The sequence below is a fragment of the Cololabis saira genome, chromosome 18 (assembly GCF_033807715.1).
Source record: "Cololabis saira isolate AMF1-May2022 chromosome 18, fColSai1.1, whole genome shotgun sequence".
In the NCBI taxonomy this organism is placed as follows: domain Eukaryota; kingdom Metazoa; phylum Chordata; class Actinopteri; order Beloniformes; family Belonidae; genus Cololabis; species Cololabis saira.
Window position 1 is genome coordinate 1,223,257 of NC_084604.1, and position 26,212 is coordinate 1,249,468.

General features: G+C 43.7%; 1 protein-coding gene across 1 annotated transcript; it reads left to right on the forward strand.

The window, feature by feature from the left end:
• Nucleotides 1-1,149: 1,149 nt before the first annotated feature.
• Nucleotides 1,150-22,327, forward strand: LOC133464863 (heparan sulfate glucosamine 3-O-sulfotransferase 5-like). The gene is given in 4 exon segments (XM_061747052.1): nt 1,150-1,190; nt 3,681-3,822; nt 20,789-20,982; nt 20,985-22,327. Coding segments are annotated over 3 exon segments (1,035 nt in total). The 5' UTR covers nt 1,150-1,190; nt 3,681-3,715; the 3' UTR covers nt 21,719-22,327.
• Nucleotides 22,328-26,212: the final 3,885 nt, after the last annotated feature.

Sequence of the window (26,212 nt, forward strand, 5' to 3'; positions counted from 1 at the left end):
AAACCACAAACAAAACACGAAACCGTCACGGAGCCGACCAAAACACGAACAGCAATCGACCCAAATCTTGAGATCTGATCGCAGTCTGAGCTAAGCTACCGCTACCGCTACCTAACCCCAAAAACTACAGAGCAAGCATGCAGGTGAACAAGCCGGTGTATGTCTATGCGTGTTGTTATATGATCACACTATGTGTGTGTGTGTGTGCGTGTGTGTGTGTGTGTGTGTGTGTGTGTGTGTGTGTGTGTGTGTGTGTGTGTGTGTGTGTGTGTGTGTGTGTGTGTGTGTGTGTGTGTTTGTGTGTGTGTGTGCGTGTGTGTGTGTGTGTGTGTGTGTGTGTAATAAACCAAACAAAGCTCCACCTGAAGTGTATCTATAGTGGGGGAGGGGGGGGAGCAACCTCGCCACCCGCGAGACCAGAGGCAGACACGGAAGAACCCGGAACATATATATAAGTGCTGGCCAACGATTAAAATTTTTAATCTTAATTAATCCATGATTTCTGTTCACACATTTTGTGCTGTTTTAAATTACCACAAGGTATTTTTTTAATGTTTTTAATAATGTTAACAACCTGAGAAAGGACAAATAGGCTGCTTTATGCCAATGTTTATTCAACTTTCCACAAAAAAAGCTCCACACCTCTGGTCATCCCGCTGCTGCTTCCACATGACTGTTGTGTGCTGCTGACACATTGGACTTCCAGATTTACAGAGGGTTCAGATTCCAGACTTGTCTCCTTAAATCAGAGAGGGAAACGTCTCTGGCGTCCAGCGGTGTGAAAGGATGTGGCGCCCTCTCGTGGGCGAAGAGACAAATGACTATTTCCTGTGAAGACTGAAAGAGTGGAAAACATCCTCCACAACATGACCTTCTACAGGACTGTCTCAGAAAATTAGAATATTGTGATAAAGTCCTTTATTTTCTGTAATGCAGCTTAAGAAAACTCAAATATCCTATCTGTAAATGTGAATATTCTGGGAATCTTAATCTTAAACTGTAAGCCATAATCATCAATATTAAAATAATAAAAGGCTTGCAATATTTCAGTTGATTTGTAATGAATCCAGAATGTATGACATTTATGTTTTTGTAATTGCATTACAGAAAATCACAATATTCTAATTTTCTGAGACCGTCCTGTATCAGGACCAGCACGTCCTTGTGAAGGGAAGTCCAAACAACAACTGGTATGTCTGTTCTGAATTTAAAAAAGAACAACTTGCTTCCATGACAGTTGTTTCCCCATGTTTGAACCTTCTCACATTTTCTCAAAGCCTGTGGCATAAACGCACCAACACTCAGCAAACCCACACTTTCCATAAATCACCTCTAAATGAGTCTCCCGTTCAACACCCGGGTGTTTAGACTAGTCTAGATTAGTTTAGACTAGTTTAGATTAGTTTAATTCAATTCAATTCAATTTTATTTATATAGCGTCTAATACAACAGATGTTGTCTCTAGACGCTTTCCAGAGATCCAGAACATGAACATAAACATAAACATAAACATAAACCCCCGAGCAATTATTATATAAACAATGGCAGGTAAAAACTCCCTTAGTGGGAGAAAAGCCTTAAGCCAAACAGTGGCAAGGAAAAACTCCCCTTTAGGAGGGAAGAAACCTTGAGCAGGACCAGGCTCATAAGGGGGGACCCTCCTGCCGAAGGCCAGACTGGGGGAGTCAGGGACGTCGACAGCACACAGCAGGCAGGTGGAAGCAGCAGCGGGATGACCAGAGGTGGGGGGGGGGGGTCGTCTAGTCGTCGTCGTTTAGATTAGTTTAGATTAGTCTAGATTAGTCTAGATTAGTCTAGATTAGTTTAGATGCTTCACAAAGCAGTACAAACATTCACAGCACTTTTGTTATTTGTTAGACACTTCAAAATACCTGCGACGCAGCACTTTATAATAACTATCTGTTATAACTACTTAATAGATCATAAGTAAACAGTTAATTACACAGTTAATTAATTACAATAAAAACAGTCTGTTAAGGATTCATAATGATGCTTATAGATAGTTAATATGTCATTAGTAAACTGATAGTTAATGAGTTATAAATGACTAAATAACAGTTAACAGTTTGTTAATGATTTATAACTGTGCCTTATAGATAGTCAATAGATAACTTACAAGCTGTTAGTTAACCAGTTATGAATGACTTGTTAACTGTATGTTAATGATTTATACCTATATCTTATAAATTAGTAATAGATCATGAGTAAATCACTTACTAATGACTTGTAAGGTATCAGTTAAAGACTTGTTAAGAATCAGTGAATAGTTTATATACGTTATTGGGACGTTATTCCAAAGTTGCAACTATTCCTCATTTATTAATTGTCAGTAAATGAGGAATAGTTGCAACTTTAGAATAACGTCCCAGTAACACACATAACATAATAACTAATACTTAACTCATATATGAACTCACACTTTACAGATCAGTTAATAGTTTTTGAACCATCTACTAATACCAAACTAATACCAAACTAATACCAGTGAAACTTTGTAGAACAGCAAGTGGATGGAACCGTAATTTATGTGATATTTAAAGTATCACATTTTTATACCTCAACCTTGTTTCTCCCACAGGCTTTTCTGTGTTTTTACCAAAGAAACACCACGGATGAAATGTTGAACATTGTTTCATTTATTGACACATACTGAGCAGAACAACAGTATACAACAGTATACAAATTAATAAAATAAATTAAAATTAATAAAAAATAGCTTAAATTAAAATAACCTTAAAGTAAATTCAAGTACTTTAAAAAATAATAAAAATAACTGAATACAAAAATAAATTAAGCACAAGTAGCACAAAATTTCCAGCCTTTGTACTTTTCTTTTTTAACCAGGCAGAACTAGAACAAACATGAACTCATAGAAACTCTGTGTGTGTTTGAGTCTGTGTAAATGTGACAAAACATGCAAAAACAAACATTTTTCCCAAAGAATCACCCAGTGATGTCATGAGATTGACGCGTACGTTGATAAAAGGGATAAAAGAAAAGTAACAGCTCAACGTAGCCTAATGTAGCGGAGGAAGAGGAACAGTTTCTTCTTCACAAATCTACTCAAGTAAAAGTAAAAAGTATAGTGATTCAAAACTACTCCTAAAAGTACAAAATGTCCCAAAACTTACTGAAGTAAATGTAAGGGAGTAAATGTAACTCGTTACTACCACCTCTGCCTGCCACTCATCGCTTATTATTGTGGATCCCAGTCTAACATGGTGAACTATAAGCGGCACCAGTTCTTCTTCTCTGGACCAAGCGAAGAACAGGCGTGTCCTCTCCCTCTCCGGTCCACTCCTAGCATCCAGAACACCCACCTCTTCCTCTTCCAGCCCCCGTCCGTACTGTTGAAATCTTCAAATATTAGGAATTATTCTTCTTTAAACAAAATGAATAATCTGTCATTCAATGGTAATTTGCAATACTATCTTGATAATAGTGACGGGGCCCTAAGCAGCTGCTTAGTTGGCTCATGCCTTGGGCCGGCTCTCTGTAAGAATGTGGCGGTTTGGAAGTGAGCGTTTCCTCTAATGACACTGCTACATTTGCAGCCACGTGTGAGCACAGCCAATCACTGTTTGATTGAGAGGGTTTTAATGAACATGGTGTGACCGTCTTCGACGAGTGACGAGTGCTTTATGTCCCGGTCTCTACAGGCTGAAGACGCAGTCCTGAAGATTGATGGAGGGCCATGCTCTTCCAACAGCAGGCACTGCTGAGACAGAAGCTCTTGGTCCTGGGCAGCCTCGCCATCGGCAGCGTCCTCTATCTGGTGGCCAGGGTTGGGACTTTGGATAGGTAGGTCGTCAACGCAGAGTTCTGAGACAACACTTTGGAAAGGCAACTTACAAGGGGAAACGTTTTTTTCTGAGAAGAATAAGTCAACACTGTGAAGACATTTCAAGTTATCACACCTGGTATAAAACTGGCATCCAAACATTTCCTCCTCTCCTGAATCATGACCGGAAACACATTCTCCTTCACATTGTACGTTTTTAACCCTTAGGCTGTCTTCAGGTCAAGGAAGGAGGAAGGGAAGAAGGGAGGAAAGAAGGAAGGAAGGGAGGAAAGAAGGAAGGAAGGGAGGAAAGAAGGAAGGAAGGGAGGAAAGAAGGAAGGAAAAAAGGGAGGAAAGAAGGAAGGAAGGGAGGAAAGAAGGAAGGGAGGGAGAAAAGAAGGAAGGAAAAAAGGGAGGAAAGAAGGAAGGAAGGGAGGAAAGAAGGAAGGAAGGGAGAAAAGAAGGAAGGAAAAAAGGGAGGAAGGAAGGAAGGGGAAAAAAGAAGGAAGGAAGGGGAAAAAAGAAGGAAGGAAGGGAGGAAAGAAGGAAGGAAAGAAGGGAGGAAGGAAGGGAGAAAAGAAGGAAGAAAGAAGGGAGAAAGAAGGAAGGAAGGAAGAAAAGAAGGAAGAAAAGAAGGAAGAAAGAAGGGAGAAAAGAAGGAAGGAAGGGAGAAAAGAAGGAAGGAAGGAAGGAAGGAAGGAAGGAAGGAAGGAAGGAAGGAAGGAAGGAAGGAAGGAAGGAAGGAAGGAAGGATGGAAGGAAGGAAGGAAGGAAGGAAGGAAGGAAGGAAGGAAGGAAGGAAGGAAGGAAGGAAGGAAGGAAGGAAGGAAGGAAGGAAGGAAGGAAGGAAGGAAGGAAGGAAGGAAGGAAGGAAGGAAGGAAGGAAGGAGGGAGAAAAGAGGAAGGAGGGAGAAAAGAGGAAGGAGAATGAGGTCATTTTGACCCAAAGACAGTACCAGGGTTAAAGCATGTCCAGCACACGTTCCAGAGCCGTCCTAGAGCCGTCAGTGAATAACATGAATTACTCCTATGTGGGATCAATAAAGTTCTTATTTTTGCCATCTGAGAAAATTAAATATATTATATTTGGTGCCTAACTGTTTCCCAAGTATATTAGTGCGTGTGTGAATGAATAAATGAGACGTAAAACGTACATTTCTTTGTAGAAAGACGCTTTATGAAAATAAGTCCATTTACTTGTATTAGTTTACAGCGCAGTCTTGAACATCCAATATGGCGGCAACGTTGACGTATCACAGCAACAGCAAAACCACTGGATGCGGCGTCTGTGTATATATGTCTATGCTTATTACTACATGGCTACGAGGGGGAGGGGGGGTGACTGGTCAGGCAAACTTCCTACCAGCAGGAAACACTCGGGGGAGCTCGCTGGCACAGAGTGGTTGAACTATATCAGCCGCCCATTATGGAGCTTTTCCACTAGCACCTACTCAGTCCGACTCGACTCGTCTTGGTTTGGTTCTTTTCCACCAGGGTCTAACGTACCGAGTAGATACCTTTCTGTAACTATTCTGCCGAGGTTCTAAGCTGCTGAGTCGGCTGTATCTGACATCATCACACTACAGACCACCGATTGGTCGGGGGGTTGGAGTCAGACGTCTGAGTCAGGAGGAGGAAATCAGAGAAAGAGACTCTGACGGATTCTGGTTCATTTTATTCAACCAGCAGAAGTCTGTTTGGTGATCCAACTCTGAGGGTCAGATGTTCATAAACCTGGTGCTGAGGAGAGAATTAAAAAGGGATCTAGACGGAGATAAGGAACGACCAGATCCACCAGGAGCTCTGTCTCTTCATAGCTGCTCACGGCTCCAGCTGACTTTTCAGCAGCGCAGAGAGAAATTAGTTTTTTTTTAAAGCGTTGCTGCTTGAAGCTTCTCTCACTCTCATTTTTTAACTTGATATCAAACAGAAGTCACAGACCCAGCAGCACATCTATCATCTCCTCCAGGTTCTACATCTTTAGTGTTGGTGTCTTCTCCGTTTAGATAAACAATCAAATACATCACAGCAGCTTCTCTCCAACCTCCTACTTCTCATCTGGGTGGTGAAAAGAAACAAGAGCAAAAGGAGTCGGTACTAGTGTAAAAGCTCCATTAGACGCAGCCCCTGTGGGCGTTGGTGAGAGGGAGATGAGGTGCAGGAAACACCAGATGGCAGTATTTACCGGGATGTTACACCAGTACTCGAGTTGTAAAAAACAATCAGGGGGGATGGTGGATTTGATCATATGGGGACAGATAATTTGTGCTGATTACAAATAATATAATAAATTACAAATAATAGCAGTGACCAAAACACCTGCAGAAATACTGCAGGAATGACATAGCAGCAGTTAAATGCAGCCTTCTGTAAGAAATGTCCAAAACTGGTACTACAGTCACTTTCAAAATATTGTTGAGCGGCGAGTGCTGTTGTCAGTGACATAAGTATTTGAAATGAACATGATTTCTAAATGTCTCAATTCAATTCAATTCAATTTTATTTATATAGCGTCTAATACAACAGAGTTGTCTCTAGACGCTTTACAGAGACCCATACCCAGAACATGACCCCCGAGCAGTTATTACATAAACAATGGCAGGTAAAAACTCCCCTAGTGGGAGAAAAACCTTAAGCCAAACAGTGGCAAGGAAAAACTCCCCTTTAGGAGGGAAGAAACCTTGAGCAGGACCAGGCTCATCAGGGGGGACCCTCCTGCCGAGGGCCAGACTGGTGGGTCAGGGACGGCAACAGCACAGCAGGCAGGTGGAAGCAGCAACGGGATGACCGGGGGTGGGGACCGCAGGCCAGCACACAGCTCCCGAAGCTCCGGCCCAATCAGCAAGTCCCAGGTTGGGGTGCAGGGTCAGGAAAAGACTTGTGCTCCGTAATGCAAGCTACAAGCCACCCACGGCCACCTGCAGGACAAAAGAGAGAAAAGGGAGGAGAAGGGGGGGCCAGCAACGGGATGACCAGGGGTGGGGACCGCAGGCCAGCACGCAGCTCCCGAAGCTCCGGCCCAATCATCAAGTCCCAGGTTGGGGTGCAGGGTCGGGGAAAGGTTGAGAAGGGGCAGGGCCAGGGAGAGGAGTCTTGAGGGACGAACATTCTCCCCCGCCCAAAAGGGGCCGTTACCCTGCCCCCCTCACTCCCACACTGCAGGTTCCGGTGTCCGGCAAAGGATGCTGCAACATGGACAAAAGAGAGAAAAGGGAGGAGAAGGGGGGGCCAGCACAAGAAACCACAGGAGCGACTCTGACACACTAAAAGTTTACACTACCTAGAGATTTACCAACACCAGCTAGAGGTTTACTAAACACTAACTATAGGCTTTACTAAACAGAAATGTTTTAAGTTTAGTTTTAAAGGTGGAGGTGGTGTCAGCCCCCTTAACCCAGATTGGAAGTTGGTTCCATAGTAGTGGCGCCTGATAGCAGAACGCCCGCCCTCCAAATCTACATTTAGATACTCTAGGAACTACGAGTAAACCTGCACTCTGAGAACGGAGAGCTCTGACAGGAACATAAGGCACTATCAGGTCTTGCAAATAATGCGGAGCTAAGCCGTTTTGGGCTTTATACGCAAGTAATAAAATTTTAAATTGGATTCTGAATTTTACGGGTAACCAATGGAGCGACGCTAACACTGGAGAGACGTGGTCTCTCCTGCTAATTCCTGTCAGTACTCGTGCTGCTGCATTTTGGATCAGCTGGAGCCTATTCAGCAAATTACTTGGACATCCTGCTAACAACACATTACAGTAATCTAGTCTAGAAGATACAAACGCATGAACTAGTTTTTCTGCATCACTCTGTGAGAGGATTTTCCTAATCTTTGCAATATTACGGAGATGGAAAAAGGCTATTTTACAAACCTGATTGACATATGGTTTAAACGACAAATCCTGATCGAAAATAACACCAAGATTTCTCACAGTTGCACTGGAAGCCATCGCAACACCATCTAATCCCTTCCTAAGATGCTCTGGACCAAGAATGATAACCTCTGTTTTATCTGAATTTAGAAGCAGGAAATTTCTGGACATCCAGTCCTTGATGTCCCTAAGACATGCCTGAAGTTTAACTAACGGTTCTGTTTCATCCGGCTTCATAGACAAATAGAGCTGCGTATCATCAGCATAACAATGAAATTGTATGCCGTGATTCTGGATTATACTTCCCAACGGCTGCATGTATAAACTGAACAAGATTGGCCCTAGCACTGAACCCTGCGGAACACCATAACAGACCCTTGACTGTTCTGAAGAAACCTCATGTACATGAACAAACTGGAACCTGTCAGATAGGTATGATTTAAACCAACATAGAGCTGTCCCTTTAATCCCAACAACATGCTCTAACCTGTGCAGTAAAATGCCATGATCTATAGTGTCAAAAGCAGCACTGAGGTCCAGTAGAACCAGTATGGACACTAATCCCTTATCTGAGGCCATAAGGAGGTCATTCGTGACTCGAACAAGTGCTGTCTCTGTGCTATGATGCATTCTGAACCCTGACTGAAAGACTTCAAACAGATCATTTCTATACAAATAGTCACATAACTGGCTTGAAACTGCCTTTTCCAGAATTTTAGACACAAATGGAAGGTTGGAAATTGGTCTATAATTAGCTAAGGTGTCTGGGTCAAGAGAAGGTTTTTTAAGTAAAGGTTTAATTACTGCGACTTTGAAAACCTGTGGTACATATCCTAAACTTAGGGATAAGTTAATTTGGTCCAGTATTGTCGTACCAATAAGAGAAAAAATATGTTTGAATAGTCGAGTCGGGATGGGGTCTAACATACATGTGGTTGACTTAGCTCTATTGACGAGTGAAGTCAGCTCAGGGAGGTCTATAGGATCAAAACAGTCTAGAGACAAGTCAGAGCCTAGGGAAGTCGCTAAAGCTGAAGAAACACCTACAACCGGCTGGTTGATTTCTTCTCTAATTCTCGCGATTTTACTGTTGAAGAAGCCCATAAAGTCCTCACTACTGAGAGCTGCAGGAATGCACGGCTCAACAGAGTTGTGACTCTTTGTCAGCCTGGCTACAGTGCTGAACAGAAAACGTGGGTTACTTTTGTTATCCTCTATCAACGTTGAATAATAAGCTGTTCTGGCTTTGCGAATGGCTTTTTTATATACTATTAGAATATCTTTCCATTCACGATGAGAGTCTACAGACCTACAAGAGTACCACTTCCTTTCCATTTTACGCACGTTTTGTTTCAACATGCGGATATCTGAATTATACCAGGGAGTTAAGCTCCTGTGGCTAGAAACCCTCCTTTTCAAAGGAGCAACTTCATCTAAAGCTGAATGCAACAAATCAGCAGTGTTACTAGCAAGGAAATCAACATCTGCAGAGGTAGAACCCAGGTCACTGGCCTCGACTACATCACTATTTCGCACTGTCGTAAGATAAGCAATGGCCTCCCTAAATTTAACAATAACTTCATCAGACAAACATCTGCTAAAATAATACCTCCTATTTTGCACTTCAACATCAACAAAATTAAATTCAAACGTTATTAAGTAATGGTCGGATAAAAGGGAGTTTACAGGTGACACCAACAGACCATCAGTTTCAACACCGTAGGTGAGAACGAGATCGAGAGTATGATTAAAACAGTGCGTCGGTTTATCCACTTTTTGTGAGATACCCATTGATTCTAGAAGAGAATCGAAGGCTAATTTAAGATTATCGCTTTCAACATCCATATGAATGTTAAAATCACCCACTATGATGAATTTATCTGTGCTGATCAATAATCCAGAAAGGAAATCTGAAAATTCAGACAAAAACTCCAGATACGCACCAGCAGGGGGCCGGTACACTACCACTAACACAACTCAGACCAAGCATGAGGCTTTCAAATGTATTATAGTTGCACTTAGGTTCAATTTTTGTTTCGAGACCGGAGTTATAAATTGCTGCGACTCCTCCGCCTCGGCCCGTGCTTCTAGGAATGTGATGATTAAAGTAGCCGGGCGGAGTTGATTCATTCAAACTAACATACTCTTCCTCCTGTAACCATGTTTCTGTTAAGCAGAAAATATCACTCCTGCTCTCTGTAATTATATCATTTACTAACAGAGACTTAGAGCTTAATGATCGTATATTTAGTAGTCCGCATCTAATTTTTAGGTCTGTAATTGGTACCAAATGTACATTGGTTTTAATTTTTACAAGGTTATCTTGGTTAACGCCTCTATAACGCTGCACCTGGTGAACTTTTGGAGGGCGGGGAACTGCAACCACTTCTATTTTGCTAGGCACCTCTAACTGACTAAGCCTCGCCTCCAGCCCTGTTAAACTACAGCTCTGCATCCTGGCCTGGACCCTGCATTGTCAGGGGGAGTGTCTAATAACATTGGCCAGATTTCTAGACATAAGAGCTGCACCATCCCGGGTGGGATGAATGCCGTCCCTTCTAATCAGACCGGGCTTTCCCCAGAATGTCTCCCAGTTGTCAATAAAGTCCACGTCGTTTTCTGAACACCACTGAGACAACCAGCGGCGGAGCGAGAGCATGCGACTAAACATGTCATCGCTGGTCAGATTGGGGAGGGGGCCAGAAAAACCTACAGAGTCCGACATGGTCTTGGCGAAGTTACACACCGAGACAATATTCATTCTGGTTACTTCCGACTGGCGAAGACGGGAGTCATTAGCTCCGACATTGATGATAACTTTACCATATTTACGATTACCCTTTGCCAGTAGCTTCAAATTTGCTTCTATGTCGCCCGCTCTGGCCCCCGGGATACACCTAACTAAGGTCTCTGGAGTCGGCTTCACATGTCTCACAATAGAGTCTCCAATCACCAGGGTCTGTTTCTCAACAGATGTGTCGCTGAGTGGGGAAAAACGGTTAGACACATGAAGCGGGTGGTGTTCCGTGAGCCCTTTAAGACTACCCTTCCTCCGAACCGTCACCCAGCTGCCCTGCCTGGCCGGCTGCTCGGGAGCTGCAGGGGAGCGGTTACGCTCAGCTGCTACGGGCCGGTCCGCCGCTAGCTTAGCCTGGTTAGCTGAGGAGGCTCTCGGACTATGGTTTAGTTGGCCAAACCGGACCTCTAACTGACTGAGCCTCGCCTCCAGCCCTGCAAATAAGCTACACTTTAAGCACTTACCGTCTTCACTAAAGGAGGCAGAGGAATAACTAAACATTTCACACACTGAGCAGGAAAGAGGTGAAGCGGTGGGAGCCGGAGCGGCCATGCTAAGATGCTAACGGAGGCTAACGGACAGAAAATGTATCGGTGATTGGTGACAGTGAAAGTTACGGAAGAGAAAATGAGCGAGTGTTGAAATAAAGACAGTAATGTACCAGATATAGTGCTATTTTACCAGAAAACAGTCTAAGTTTTAGATAAAAAGTCGGGAGAGATCTGAGCCTGCAAACGCCGTGAGACGGCAGCAGCACAGACCGCAACACCAGGAAGTGACGCGATGCGTGACGCAATACGTTACCCAATCAGCAAGTAGTCCTTCAAGTCCCTGTCCTTCATGGCCGAAGCAGCCTCATGGCCGAAGCAGCCTGTTGTCTGTTGACATATCGGGGTCATTTTAGGATTCGTTTTATTATTGCTCTTACATACAGCTCCTTTAAATGCAGCCTTCTGTAAGCTTTAAATATCCACTGGGCTTACATCAAATACATCAAAACACAACAATAAAAAACACTTTTCTGAACTTATCAATATGACTCTGTCCTTCACAGGATAAGTAACATGGATCACTGCAAAAACTCACAATCTTTTTTTTTTTTTTTTTTTTACCTTGTCTGCACACATATTATTGATTGATACCATGACGGTAGAAACCAAAAGTGTATATATGTGCATTATTACTATATGTGATATATACATATATATACGCACACATATGCGTACACATACATAAATATACACATACAAACCCAGTGTTTTTTTTTTTTTTTTTTTTTTTTTTTTTTTTTTTTTTTTTTTTTGGGGGGGGGGAGGGGGTGGGGGGGGGTGGTGACGACATCCACTGCCAATCCAGGAAGCAGGAACACACGGAGACACACGTCAAGCACTGGAAATCTGCAACAAAAAAACCACAAACAAAGCACGAAACCGGCACGGAGCCATCCAAAACACGAACAGCAATCGACCTAAATCTTGAGATCTGATCGCAGTCTGAGCTAAGCTATCGCTACCGCTACCTAAACCCAAAAACTAGAGAGCCAGCATGCAGGTGAACAAGCCAGTGTGTATGTCTATGTGTGTGTGTGTGTATGTATATGATCATGCATGTGTGTGTGTGTGTGTGTGTGTGTGTGTGTGTGTGTGTGTGTGTGTGTGTGTGTGTGTGTGTGTGTATGCATGTGACTAAATGACTATATGTGTGTGTGTGTGTGTGTGTGTGTGTGTGTGTGTGTGTGTGTGTGTGTGTGTGTGTGTGTGTGTGTGTGTGTGTGTGTGTAATAAACCAAACAAAGCTCCACCTGAAGTGTATCTATAGTGGGGGAGGGGGGGGAGCAACCCCGCCACCCGTGAGACCAGAGGCCGACAAGGAAGAGCCCGGAACCCAGGCCACCGGCAACCCCACAGAGGGGAGAAGTAGGAGGGAGGCAACCCACCGCCTGCGAGGCCCCCCCCCCCACCCGGCGGCGGCCGAGGGGGCCCGCGGGCGGGGCCCCCACGGCGCGGAAAGAAGCAGCCAGGGACCCCGCGGCGGCGGACCGCGACCCAGGCAATCCCCGGCCACCCGGTCCGGGCCGGACACGCGGCCAGGAGGCCCTCACCCTTCAGGCCAACGACCCCCACCCGGAGGGGGGCCAGCCTGCCCGGAGAGACAGAGCCGCCCCGGCCGCCGACGCGGGCAGGCGCACCCGTCCCCCACGAAAGTGGCCCTCCAAGACCAGAGGGGCGCCCCGCCGTAGAGGCAGCGGGGGGGACCGGAGACGGGCCCGGAGAGAGGGAACCCCCCAACAAGGCGACACCCGCGCAGGCCCGACAACGGAGGGCGCCAGACCCAGGCATCCCATTCATTCATCCATTCACCTATCCGATACCTATACTAATAATAATATAATATACTATACATAATAATAATAATACTAATAATAATACTAATAATAATAATAATAATAACCATCTTTGTATAATATAATATTGATAAATTAAAAACTCACAATCTTAACAAGAATATTTGTCTTATTTCTAGTTAAAATGTCTCATTTTAGTAAAAAAAAAATCTCATTACACTTAAAACAAGACTCATCACTGGAAAAACAACAATTTTCACCTGTTTCAAGTAGATTTTCACTTGAAATAAGTAGAAAAATCTGCCAGTGGAACAAGATTTTTTTGCTTGTAATAAGAAGATAAATCTTGTCCCACTGGCAGATTTTTCTACTTATTTCAAGTGAAAATTTACTTGAAACAGGTGAAAATTGTCAAATAAGTTATTTGTCTGGTGTTATTTTTCTGGTGATGACTCTAAATGTTGAAATAGCAGTAAAACCACATTCATTGATGAAATGACATAAGGGATGGAAAGGAGGGGTGGCAGTTTTACAGGGGGGATGATTTGGACCGTTTTTATTTCAGGGGGGGATGATTTGGACCGTTTTTATTTCAGGGGGGATGCCAACCCCCTCATCCCCCTCAACTCCAGTACTGGATACACAAGCGTTTCTTCAGGGGGAAATGTTTCACTTGTACAGGGACTCCAGGTCATTGGTGTTGTTTTTTGTTTTTCTCTTTTTCCTCCTCTCCTTCCTTGTGAGAGGGGAAGTGAGTGTACTGAGTATATGTGGGAGGTGGGGGCAGGTGGGGCAGGTGGGGCTCTGTGATTGGCCGGGCACAGTCGCGCTACCTGCAGGCACTGGAGAAGCTTTTAAAAACAGAAGACCTTCAGCCTCGGCCCCCTCAGGCTGCCAGCACTCTGCCAGTCTGTTCTGTGATTAAACTGAGATATTGACAGGCTACTGGAGGAGTGGGAGAGTGGGGAGACGCTTGTGTTATATGTAGGTCTCAGGACCAGGGACAGACTGCACTCTGCACTTCTGACACAAACTTAACCAGTTAAGGTGTGAGGAAAAAAAGGGCTGTACAGAAAAAGAGAAAGCGTTCCCTCGCAGGCGCAACAAAGACCCAACATAGATGTATGGAGCCTCAGCGAGCTGCCAGTGTATAAAAACATCTGCAACAACCTGAAACTGAAGTTTGTTCCAGTTAACCCTTTGGGTCAAAATGACGTACCGTATTTTCGCGACCATAAGGCGCACATAAAATTCTTTTTTTTTTTTTTTAAATGTGCTGCGCGCCCTATGAAACGGTGCGCCGTTTCTATTACCTGTATTACGGTAATGTGAGGCGGAGCCACCATGAGAACGGTAAAGGGAGAAGGGGGCGTGTGAAGCACCCGTGAGTTGCGGACGTGAATGAAAGCAGTAGCGCTGGCGGAAGAAATGAAAATTGAACATTTTCATGGAGGTCCGTCCTGGTGCTTTCGCTTCATGAAACGGTGCCAACTGTTACTGTTGTGCTTGCCTGCCACGCTGATGGACAGAAACTGCCGCCGATGGTGATTTTTAAAAGAAAAACATTGCCCAAAGAGACTTTTCCAGCCGGAGTCATTATAAAGGCAAATGAAAAGGGCTGGATGGATGAAGAGATGATCGAGTGGCTGAGGCAGGTCTATGTGCGGCGACCCAGTGGTTTTTTAAAATTCTTTAATGCGGAAACAGAAGATGAAGACTTTGAAGGGTTTGATTGATGTGAAAAGTGAAATAAAATATCAAACTAAGTTTAGCTCCCGCTCTATTTTTAAATAAGCACACTTGTGTGTGTGTTCTGCCGCGCGTGTGTGTTTTGCGGCGCACGCGTGTGTGTTTTACGGCGCGCGCGTGTGCAGCTCCGTCTGTGTAGACTGCGCCTTTTGGGTCGGTGCGCCTTATATGTGTTTTAAATCCAAAAATTACACACAAAACTGAGGGTGCGCCTTTTCACACGGTGCGCCGAATGGTCGTGAAAATACGGTATTTCTCCTGTCCCTTCTTTCCTCCTGCTCTCTCCTTCCTTCTCCCTTCCTCTTTTCTCCCTTCCTTCCTTCTTTACGCCCTTTTTTCCTTCCTTCCTTCATTCCCCCCTTCTTTTCTTTCTTCCTTCCTTCCTTCTTTCCTTCCTTCTTTTCTCCCTTCCTTCCTTCTTTCCTCCCTTCTTTCCTTCCTTCCTTCCTCCCTTCTTTTTTCCCTTCCTTCCTTCTTTCCTCCCTTCTTTCCTTTCTTCCTTCTTTTCTCCATTCCTTCCTTCTTTTCTCCATTCCTTCCTTCCTTCCTACTGTTCTCCCTTCCTTCGTTCTTTCCTCCCTTCCTTCTTTCCTCCCTTCCTTCTTTTCTTTCTTCCTTCCTTCTTTTCTCAATTCCTTCCTTCTTTTCTCCCTTCCTTCGTTCCTCCCTTCCTTCTTTCCTTTCTTCCTTCTTTACTCGCTTTATTCCTTCCTTCCTTCTGTCCTCCCTTCTTTTCTTTCTTCCTTCCTTCCTTCTTTTCTCCCTTCCTTCGTTCCTCCCTTCCTTCTTTCCTTTCTTCCTTCTTTTCTCCCTTTCTTCCTTCTTTCCTCCCTTCTTTTCTTTCTTCCTTCCTTCTTTTTCTCCCTTCCTTTCTTATTTCCTTCCTTCTTTTTCTCCCTTCCTTCATTCTTTCCTACCTTCCTTCCTTCTTTCTTTCTTCCTTCCTTCCTTCCTTCCTTCCTTCCTTCCTTCCTTCCTTCCTTCCTTCCTTCCTTCCTTCCTTCCTTCCTTCCTTCCTTCCTTCCTTCCTTCCTTCTTTTCTCCCTTCATTCCTTCTTTTCTTCCTTCCTTCCTTCCTTCTGTTCTCCCTTCCTTTGTTCTTTCCTCCCTTCCTTCTGTTCTCCCTTCCTTCCTTCTTTTCTCCCTTCCTTCCTTCTTTCCTCCCTTCTTTTCTTTCTTCCTCCCTTCCTTCCTTATTTCCTTCCTTCGTTCTTTCCTCCCTTCCTTCCTTCCTTCCTTCTTTCTTTCTTCCTTCCTTCCTTCCTTCTTTTCTCCATCCCTTCCTTCTTTTCTCCCTTCTTTCCTTCCTTCCTTCTTTTATCCATTCCTTCCTTCTTTTCTCCATTCCTTCCTTCCTTCCTTCCTTCCTTCCTTCTGTTCTCCCTTCCTTCGTTCTTTCCTCCCTTCCTTCTTTCCTTCCTTCCTTCTTTTCTTCCTTCCTTCCTTCTTTTTTCCCTTCCTTCCTTCTTTCCTCCCTTATTTCCTTCCTTCCTTCTTTCCTCCCTTCTTTCCTTTCTTCCTTCTTTTCTCCATTCCTTCCTTCCTTCCTACTGTTCTCCCTTCCTTCGTTCTTTCCTCCCTTCCTTCTTTCCTCCCTTCCTTCTTTTCTTTCTTCCTTCCTTCTTTTCTCAATTCCTTCCTTCTTTTCTCCCTTCCTTCGTTCCTCCCTTCCTTCTTTCCTTTCTTCCTTCTTTTCTCCCTTTCTTCCTTCTTTCCTCCCTTCTTTTCCTTCTTCCTTCCTTCCTTCTTTTCTCCCTTCCTTTCTTATTTCCTTCCTTCTTTTTCTCCCTTCCTTCATTCTTTCCTACCTTCCTTCCTTCTTTTCTTTCTTCCTTCCTTCCTTCCTTCCTTCTTTTCTCCCTTCCTTCCTTCTTTTCTCCCTTCATTCCTTCTTTTCTTCCTTCCTTCCTTCCTTCTGTTCTCCCTTCCTTTGTTCTTTCCTCCCTTCCTTCTGTTCTCCCTTCCTTCCTTCTTTTCTCCCTTCCTTCCTTCTGTTCTCCCTTCCTTCCTTCTTTCCTCCCTTCTTTTCTTTCTTCCTCCCTTCCTTCCTTATTTCCTTCCTTCGTTCTTTCCTCCCTTCCTTCCTTCTTTTCTTTCTTCCTTCCTTCCTTCCTTCTTTTCTCCATCCCTTCCTTCTTTTCTCCTTTCCTTCCTTCCTTCTTTTATCCATTCCTTCCTTCTTTTCTCCATTCCTTCCTTCCTTCCTTCCTTCCTTCCTTCCTTCCTTCCTTCCTTCCTTCCTTCCTTCCTTCCTTCCTTCCTTCCTTCCTTCTTTCCTTCCTTCTTTTCTCCCTTCCTTCCTTCTTTCCTCCCTTCTTTCTTTTCTTTCTTCCTTCCTTCTTTTCTCCATTCCTTCTTTCTTTTCTCCATTCCTTCCTTCCTTCTTTTCTTTCTTCCTTCCTTCTTTTCTTCATTCCTTCCTCCCTTCTTTTCTCCCTTCCTTCCTTCTTTCCTCCCTTCTTTTCTTTCTTCCTTTCTTATTTCATTCCTTCTTTTTCTCCCTTCCTTCCTTATTTTCTTTCTTCCTTCCTTCCTTCTTTCTTTTCTCCATTCCTTCCTTCTTTTCTCTCTTCTTTCCTTCCTTCTTTCTTTTCTCCATTCCTTCCTTCTTTTCTCCCTTCCTTCCTTCCTTCCTTCCTTCTGTTCTCCCTTCCTCATTCTTTCCTCCCTTCCTTCTTTCCTTCCTTCCTTCTTTTCTCCCTTCCTTCCTTCTTTTTCCCTTCCTTCCTTCCTTCTTTCCTTCCTTCTTTCTTTTCTCCCTTCTTTCCTTTCTTCCTTCTTTTCTCCATTCCTTCCTCCTTCTTTTCTCCCTTCCTTCCTTCCTTCCTTCCTTCCTTCCTTCCTTCCTTCTTTCCTCCCTCCCTCCTTCCTTCTTTTCTCCCTCCTTTCCTTCCTTCTTTTCTCCCTTCTTTTTCTCCCTTCCTTCCTTCTTTTCTTTATTCCTTCCTTCCTTATTTTCTTTCATCCTTCCCTCCTTCTTTCCTCCCTTCTTCCCTTCCTCCTTCCTTGACGCGGAGACAGCACAAGGGTTAATAAGTTATGTTTCTCAGCTAGAAGCCTCTCACAAGGACAAGACCTGGATTAACTTTGCACAGACAGTAACATGAGAAAGTCCTCAATTTCACAGGACACTTATGAAAAGGTTCATGTTTGCATGATATTCTGTTAGTAATCCAAGTGAAATAATGTTGAATATCAGCCTTTCTTTTACAGAATTAAAACAAAGGCACAGAAACAATTAAGAAAAACAAATCCTCCCAACTTTGACCACCACTTCGGGGCAACCCCACTGAGAACCTGTAACACCCCTGATGAGGGACCAGCCAGGAAACTGTACTAGTGTCCTGATGAGGGACCGGCCAGGAACCTGTACTAGTGGCCTGATGAGGGACCGGCCAAGAACCCGTAACAGTGGCCTGATGAGGGACCGGCCAAGAACCAGAAAAAAGGGCTTGACACAAGATCAGCTGGCTCGCCAACCTGCAGCTACAGGGCTGGAGAGATCTCTGCCAACATGCCAACAAGTCCTAACCATTTCAGCACCATGTGAAGGGTCTGCAGCATTCTGGGCAGGGTCTTGGTGTGTTTGGGTCTCCTGTGTACAATTTATATACAGTATAAAACAAACAATGCAACTAGACTGCATTATTGGCTGAAACCAAAAACTGAGTGGACGATCCACTGCCAACGTTCAACCCTTGTACTGTCTTTGGGTCAAAATGACCTAATTCTCCTGTTCCTTCCTTCCTTCCTGCTCCCTCCTTCCCTCCCTCCCTCCCTCCCTCCCTCACTCCATCCCTCCCTCCCTCCGTCCCTTCCTCCCTCCGTCCCTTCCTCCCTCCCTTCCTTCCTTCCTTCCTTCCTTCCTTCCTTCCTTCCTTCCTTCCTTCCTTCCTTCCTGCTCCCTCCTTCCCTCCCTCCCTCCCTCCCTCCCTCACTCCATCCCTCCCTCCCTCCGTCCCTTCCTCCCTCCCTTCCTTCCTTCCTTCCTTCCTTCCTGCTCCCTCCTTCCCTCCCTCCCTCCCTCCCTCCCTCACTCCATCCCTCCCTCCCTCCATCCCTTCCTCCCTCCCTTCCTTCCTTCCTTCCTTCCTTCCTTCCTTCCTTCCTTCCTTCCTTCCTTCCTTCCTTCCTTCCTTCCTTCCTTCCTCCCTTCCTTCTTTTCTCCCTTCCTTTCTTCCTTCTTTTCTCCCTCCCTTCCTTCTTTCCTCCTGCTCTCTCCTTCCTTCTCCCTGCCTCTTTTCCTCCCTGCTCCTTTCCTCCCTTTCTTCCTGCCTGCTCCCTCCCTTTCTTCCTTCCTTCCTGCTCCCTCCCTTCCTTCCTTCATTCCTTCCTGCTCCCTCCCTCCCTTCCTTCCTTACTCACTTCTTCCCTTCCTCTTTTTTCCCTTCTTTCCTTGTTTTCTCCCTTCCTTCCTTCCTCCCTTCCTTCCTTCCTTCCTTCCTGCTCCCTCTCTCCCTTCCTTCCTTCCTTACTCCCTTCTTCCCTTCCTCTTTTCTCCCTTCCTTCCTTCCTTCCTTCCTTTCTTCCTTCCTTCCTTCCTTCCTTCCTTCCTTCCTTCCTTCCTTCCTTCCTTCCTTCCTTCCTTCCCTCCTTCCTTCCTTCCTCCCTTTCTTCTTTTCTCCCATCCTCCCTTCCTTCTCTTCACCCTTCCTTCCATCTTCCTTCCTTCCTTCCTTCCTTCCTTCCTTCCTTCCTTCCTTCCTTCCTTCCTTCCTTCCTTCCTTCCTTCCTTCCTTCCTTCCTTCAGCACAAGGGTTAAGACCAAACGTATGAACCCCCTTTATGAACAAACCTATATAATCTCCTCTAATTCCTCCGTGGCAAATTGTTCCAATTCATCCACATCCCAATTCATGTTTTCCAAGGAATTGCCATAAATCGTTGCTCTCCCCACAGATTCCACACCAGGATTTTGATTTAGATTATTCTTTTTTTTTTTTTAAAGTTTTGAACAAACTGATTTTATGTTTTGGGTCATTGTCTTGTTGGACGGTGTTTTAAAGCTGGACTGGTAGCATATGTCTTTACTTTGTTCCTCAGAATAACAATATAAGCCTAATCCCCTTTATTATGATCCCGTGCATCCGAACAAGGTTCCCCGTGCACAAAACGGACCCGTATCAGTTTTTCTCAACCATCAGGTCTGAGGGCTCAGATCCCTTTGGAACCAATTGCTTTTTCCACCTCAGTTTTCACTACGCTTGTGTACACTTAACACTGATGAATATTTTACCTCATAAAGTTTTATGACTTGGTCAGATTTTGGGGGAAATGCTTCATAATTCTTTGGGTGGTGATGTTTTTATGGGCTCAAAAGCCATAAATATTTTGTAATGTAAATAAACTTTGTACTTGAAGAAATATTTTGTGCATGTGCAAAAAATATTTGTACTTGTAGAAATATTTTGTGCATGTGTAGAACATTTTTTTGCTGTGGAATTAATTTGTCTGTGTGCAACATTGGATATACAAAGCTACGAACCTTTTTTACAAAAGCTAGAAACTGTTTTTACAACTACGAATTATGGCACTGTTTTGACGTGCCAATAATAAGAGCCAATCAGCGATCTTTGGCACGGGTTTCAAAGCGTTTCTGGAGAGCCAATCAGCACATTTCATCGCCTACTGACTAGCCAATCGGACCATATCCTCCACATAACGAGAATGATCTGAGAAACTGATAGAAAGAACTGTAGGGTAAAACCCACTGATTGTGATATTGTGCGTTGTACAATAGCCTTGGTAAAAATTCCAAATATACTCACTTCTGCCATTTGCTAGTCGGTGTCGGTGCGCAGTGCAGCGCCGATTGGCTAGTCAGTAGGCGATGAAATGTGCTGATTGGCTCTCCAGGAACGCTTTGAAACCCGTGCCAAAGATCGCTGATTGGCTCTTATTATTGGCACGTCAAAACAGTGCCAAAATTCGTAGTTGTAAAAAAAGTTTGTAGCTTTTGTAAAAAAGAGTTTGTAGCTTTGTAGTACAAAGTACAAATATTTTTTGCACATGCACAAAATATTTCTACAAGTACAAAGTTTATTTACAGATACAAAATATTTATGGCTTTAATTTGAGCCCATATGTTTTGACCTTAACTGGAAATGTTTTTGGTACTGTTCCGCACATTTAGTCACAGAGCTGCAGAAATGATTGTTACACTCAGAAGTCTGTTGAACTTTTAGAGACTGAGGATGTCTATTTTCTTGTACTTTCTTTCAGGTTGCAGCCCATTTGCCCCATTGAGAGCAGACTTCCTGCCCCTGAGCCAGAGCAAATCCCTCTCCGCACCCTGCAATTTAAGCGTGGCCTGCTTCACGAACTCCGTAAGGGCAATGCCACCAAAGAACAAATCCGCATGCACAACCTCGTCCAGCAGTTGCCTCGGGCCATCATCATTGGGGTCCGCAAAGGGGGACTCGCGCCCTGCTGGAAATGCTCAACTTGCATCCGGCAGTGGTCAAGGCCTCGCAGGAGATCCACTTCTTTGATAACGACAAAAACTATGCTCGGGGAATCGACTGGTACAGGGGGAAAATGCCCTTCTCTTTCCCCCATCAGATCACCATTGAGAAGAGCCCGGCCTACTTCATCACCGAGGAGGTTCCTGAACGCATCTTCAAGATGAACTCTTCCATCAAGCTGCTGATCATCGTCAGAGAGCCCACCACCAGAGCTGTGTCCGATTACACCCAAGTGCTGGAGGGCAAGGAGCGCAAAAACAAAACCTACCACAAGTTTGAGGATCTGGCCATCGACGCCAACACTTGCGAAGTAAACACGAAGTATAAAGCCGTCCGGACCAGCATCTACACCAAACACCTGGAACGCTGGCTCAAGTACTTTCCGGTCGAGCAGTTCCACATCGTAGATGGGGATCGCCTCATCACGGACCCACTGCCAGAGCTGCAACTTGTTGAGCGCTTCCTGAACCTCCCGTCCAGGATCAGCCGCTATAACCTGTACTTCAATGCCACCAGAGGATTTTACTGTCTGCGCTTCAATATTGTTTTCAACAAGTGCCTGGCCGGCAGCAAGGGCCGCATCCATCCCGAGGTGGACCCGTCGGTGGTGGCAAAACTACAGAAGTTCTTTCACCCCTTCAATCAGAAGTTTTACCAGATCACTGGCAGAACATTTAACTGGCCATGAAGTCCTCGAATGAGATACCTTGATACCCAGGAATGTAACGTTATTGAAAACTCACATTATGATAACGCCTCAGTAGCAAGTCCCGGATAAGAATGTGATTCCTACAATAGGTGGTCATTTTAACGTCAAAGTTACGTTCAGTAATCTACACTCTACTGTCATGTGCTGGTAATCCTCTTTTGATCCTCATTATTTGTATTAAAAAATAAAATCATCTCCTTTTTGGGGATTTAGTATGCAGCAAATACAACCACAAACAATGATGTCATACTTTCTTTTCTTTTTCACGCCATGATCTTTTAAACAGTCATAATCCAAAAATTACAAATGATATGGGCAGCACCAAGTACCCCCATGATAGATTAACTGGTATACCACGTTTAGCAACAATAACCGGAGGTGGTCATTTCTCATGGGAGATATTTCGGCCCGTTGTTTCCAATATTGTCTCAGTTAACTGGGGTTTTGGGGATATTCATTGAGGTGAACACCTAGAAACCTCCATCTGTCCATAAGACATAGTTCCAAGGGTCTTGGTTTGTTCAAATGCAGGTTTATGAACCTCAGTTGAGTTTTTAGGAGGAAGAGACCTTCTCCTGGCCATCTTCTTGTTCAGTCTTCTTCTACTGTTGCCGTCATGGACGAAGGTTTAACATGATGCCCGGAGGGTCTGAGACGGGATGTCCACTCCGACAAAGACGGACAACTGTCTAGGATGTTTTTCCACTTCCGGGACAATCGTTGAAACACGTTGAACTCCAAACCCGTTGTAAGTGGTTTTATCACCCTTTCATGACTGATTTGTGACTGATTTGACAAATAATTGCTTCTCTGTAGTCATTGATGATGTTTTCCCCTCTTGGCATTTTGTTCACATGCACCTAAATGTTTCCAGGGCAGCAAACGTCCCAGATGTCTTGTTTTATACAGTTGTGTTCAGCTGCTGACGATCAGATCATCACGGACTGATGATGAGCTGCTGTTTTACCTCTAAATTCTGTGGCAGCAGCAACGGGGTACTTAGTATCTCTTAGATTTTTTTTTTTTCTTTGGCGTCATTATTGAAAAATTACGGAAGAGTATTAGTGCCAGGCAGGAGAAACATAAAAATAATATTTTAGAGGAGGAAGATTTTTTTTTCATTATGCACTTTGATAAAAAAGTCGAAATGTCAGAAAAAAGTTGAAATGTTGACATTAATGAGGAAGTACAATTTCAAGAAAAAAGTCGAAATGTTTTTCAACTTATTCTCGAAATTCCGACTTTATTCACAAAATTGTATTTCAACATTATTCTCGACATTTCAACTTTTTTCTCGAAATTTCGACTTTTTTATCAAGTGCACAATAAAAAAAAATCTTCCCCTCTCAAATATTTTTTCTCCCGCATGGCCTTAATACTCTTCCGTAAAAAATAAATAATGCTACACTAATCAAATAAAATAAGATAAAATAGCATGTTGTGCATCTGTGGTTGTATTTGCCTAATAGTAAAGAACGGGTACGAAGTTCGATAGGTGACTGTATGACGGAGGTTTTAAACATTTCCTGGGCAGCTGGGTTGTTATCCTCGCCATGGGCCACTGCTCGTGTCGCCCCATAGATTTTATCTTTCCTCTGCCCTTTTATCCGTTTTCATCTCAAGTATGGGGACACCAAAATGCTTCAACACATTTAGATGCTAGATGCATTGTCCGTTCTTTCTGTTCTGAGCGGTAAAGGATGATGGGGGTGTATAGGACCGGGACCGTATCTTTCTTCTCTGAAAAGCTGTGGTGAAGAAAGGTTCAGCCGTTTCCTCCCTTAGAGGCCGTGCCGGGACTGAGACCATGATGTTCTTGTAATATTGAGAAACTGACGATGCCATCCCATCCCAACTTGATTGTATGATGAAGTATTGGGGCCACCAAGACGGAAAAAAAATTAATTAATCTTAACCCTTGTGCTGTCTTAGGGTCAAGGAAGGAGGAAGAGAAGGAAGGGAGGATGGGAGAAAAGGAAGGAAGGAAGGAAGGAAGGAAGGAAGGAAGGAAGGAAGGAAGGAAGGAAGGAAGGACGGACGGACGAAGGAAGGAAGGAAGGAAGGAAGGAAGGAAGGAAGGAAGGAAGGAAGGAAGGAAGGAAGGAAGGAAGGAAGGACGGACGGAAGGAAGGAAGGAAGGAAGGAAGGAAGGAAGGAAGGAAGGAAGGAAGGAAGGAAGGAAGGAAGGAAGGAAGGAAGGAAGGAAGGAAGAAGGAAGGAAAGAAGGAAGAAGGAAGGAAGGAAGGAAGGAAGGAAGGAAGGAAGGAATGGAGAAAAGAGGAAGGGAAGAGCATGAGGAAGGAAGCAAGGAAGGGAGGGAAGGAGAAGGAAGGGAGAAAACAAGGAAAGAAGGAAGGAAGGGAAAAAAGAAGGAAGGAAGGAAGGAAGGAAGGAAGGAAGGAAGGAAGGAAGGAAGGAAGGAAGGAAGGAAGGAAGGAAGGAAGGAAGGAAGGAAGGAAGGAAGGAAGGAAGGGAGAAAAGAGGAAGGGAAGAGCAGGAGGAAGGAAGGAGGAAGGAAGCAAGGAAGGGAGGAAAAGAAAAGGAAGGGAGAAAACAAGGAAGAAGGAAGGAAGGGAGAAAAGAAGGAAGAAGGAAGGAAGGAAGGAAGGAAGGAAGGAAGGAAGGAAGGAAGGAAGGAAGGAAGGAAGGAAGGAAGGAAGGAAGGAAGGAAGGAAGGAAGGAAGGAAGGATTAGGTCATTTTGACCCGAAGACAGCACAAGGACAAAAAGAGAGTCATGAATTGATAAGAATGAAGTTGAAAGTAAAAAAGCATAAATCTATTTAAATAAAGAGGTTATATTGCCTGAATAAGGTCTTACATTTACAAAAGAAAAAAAAGCTGTGATTTTGAGGGATAAAGTTGCAATTTATGGATGAAAAAGTCATATTTTGCTAATAAAGTATACAGAAGAATAAAGTAATAATATTACAGGATAAAATCGAGAATACAAATTATTTTAAAAGAATTGCGACACAAGACAAATATTGTTTAGTAAAACGTAGTTTCTTGCATTTTTCAACTTTTTGTGTAAAACTACAGCTTGATTTCATATTAGGACTTTTTTTTCTCATAAATCCCAACTTTGTGCCCTTAATGTTGGTCAGTCTTCTATTTCTTAAAGTCGAGGTGGCCCTAAAACTTTGTTGTATAGTAACATGTTTTCTTAGAAAAAAAAGAAATACAAAAATATCTCACAAGATGTTGATAGCACTTTGTTTTAACTTAATAAAAGAACAATATGGTGACCAAATAAAACCAAGAATAAAGAGCAAGTTTGTTTTTGCACGAGTGAAAATACGGAAGGAGTTTGATGACGTGACTGAGCGATGGAGCTGAAAGTTGAAGGGATGACGTCACATGTCCGTCCGTGTTTCTGTGTGAAGGAGAGGATGGTCTGATTACCCAAAGAGGTTATTTCTAAGATGATCAAACAGACATTTGTGATGTTCTAAGCTTTAAGTGTGATGCTTTGATTCAGCATATCTGCAGAAACTCTCTTAACCGTCAGGTCTTTACTTATTTTCATCGTTTCCAAGCTGCATGTAAATCCAGATGTCACGAAACCAGAGTCGACTGTTGCGTTCGCCGTCTTATGTTTGCTCATAGTCTGCTGTTTCTTTTCTCAACCTCTTGATATTAATCTGGTTGGAGCTGACTGAAGTCTGACAACCAGTACTCGAGTTGTAAAAAAAATCAGGGGGATGGTGGATTTGATCATATTGGGACAGATCATTTGTGCTGATTACAAATAATATAATATATTACAAATAATAGCAGTGACCAAAACACCTGCAGAAATACTGCAGGAATGACATAGCAGCAGTTAAATGCAGCCTTCTGTAAGCTTTAAATATCCACTGGGCTTACATCAAATACATCAAAACACAACAATAAAAAACACTTTTCTGAACTTATCAATATGACTCTGTCCTTCACAGGATAAGTAAAATGGATCACTGCAAAAACTCACAATCTTAACAAGAATATTTGTCTTATTTCTAGTTAAAATGTCTCATTTTAGTAAAAAAATCTCATTACACTTAAAACAAGACTCATCACTGGAAAAAACAACAATTTTCACCTGTTTCAAGTAGATTTTCACTTGAAATAAGTAGAAAAATCTGCCAGTGGAACAAGATTTTTTTGTTTGTAATGAGAAGATAAATCTTGTTCCACTGGCAGATTTTTCTACTTATTTCAAGTGAAAATTTACTTGAAACAGGTGAAAATTGTCAAATAAGTTATTTTTCTGGTGACTCTAAATGTTGAAATAGCAGTAAAACCAACACAGTCTCACTCCGGAGGCTTCAGAATCCGACGAACGGCCAAGAGCCATCGGCGCCATCTACTGACGCACAAGGTACCCTTCTGCGTCTCTTTCAGACGCAAATAGGCTCCTATTGGCTGCAATGTAATCCCGTCTGCGGCTATATCTGACGCTCGGAGCAGGTGATCACCGCGAGCGGTTTCC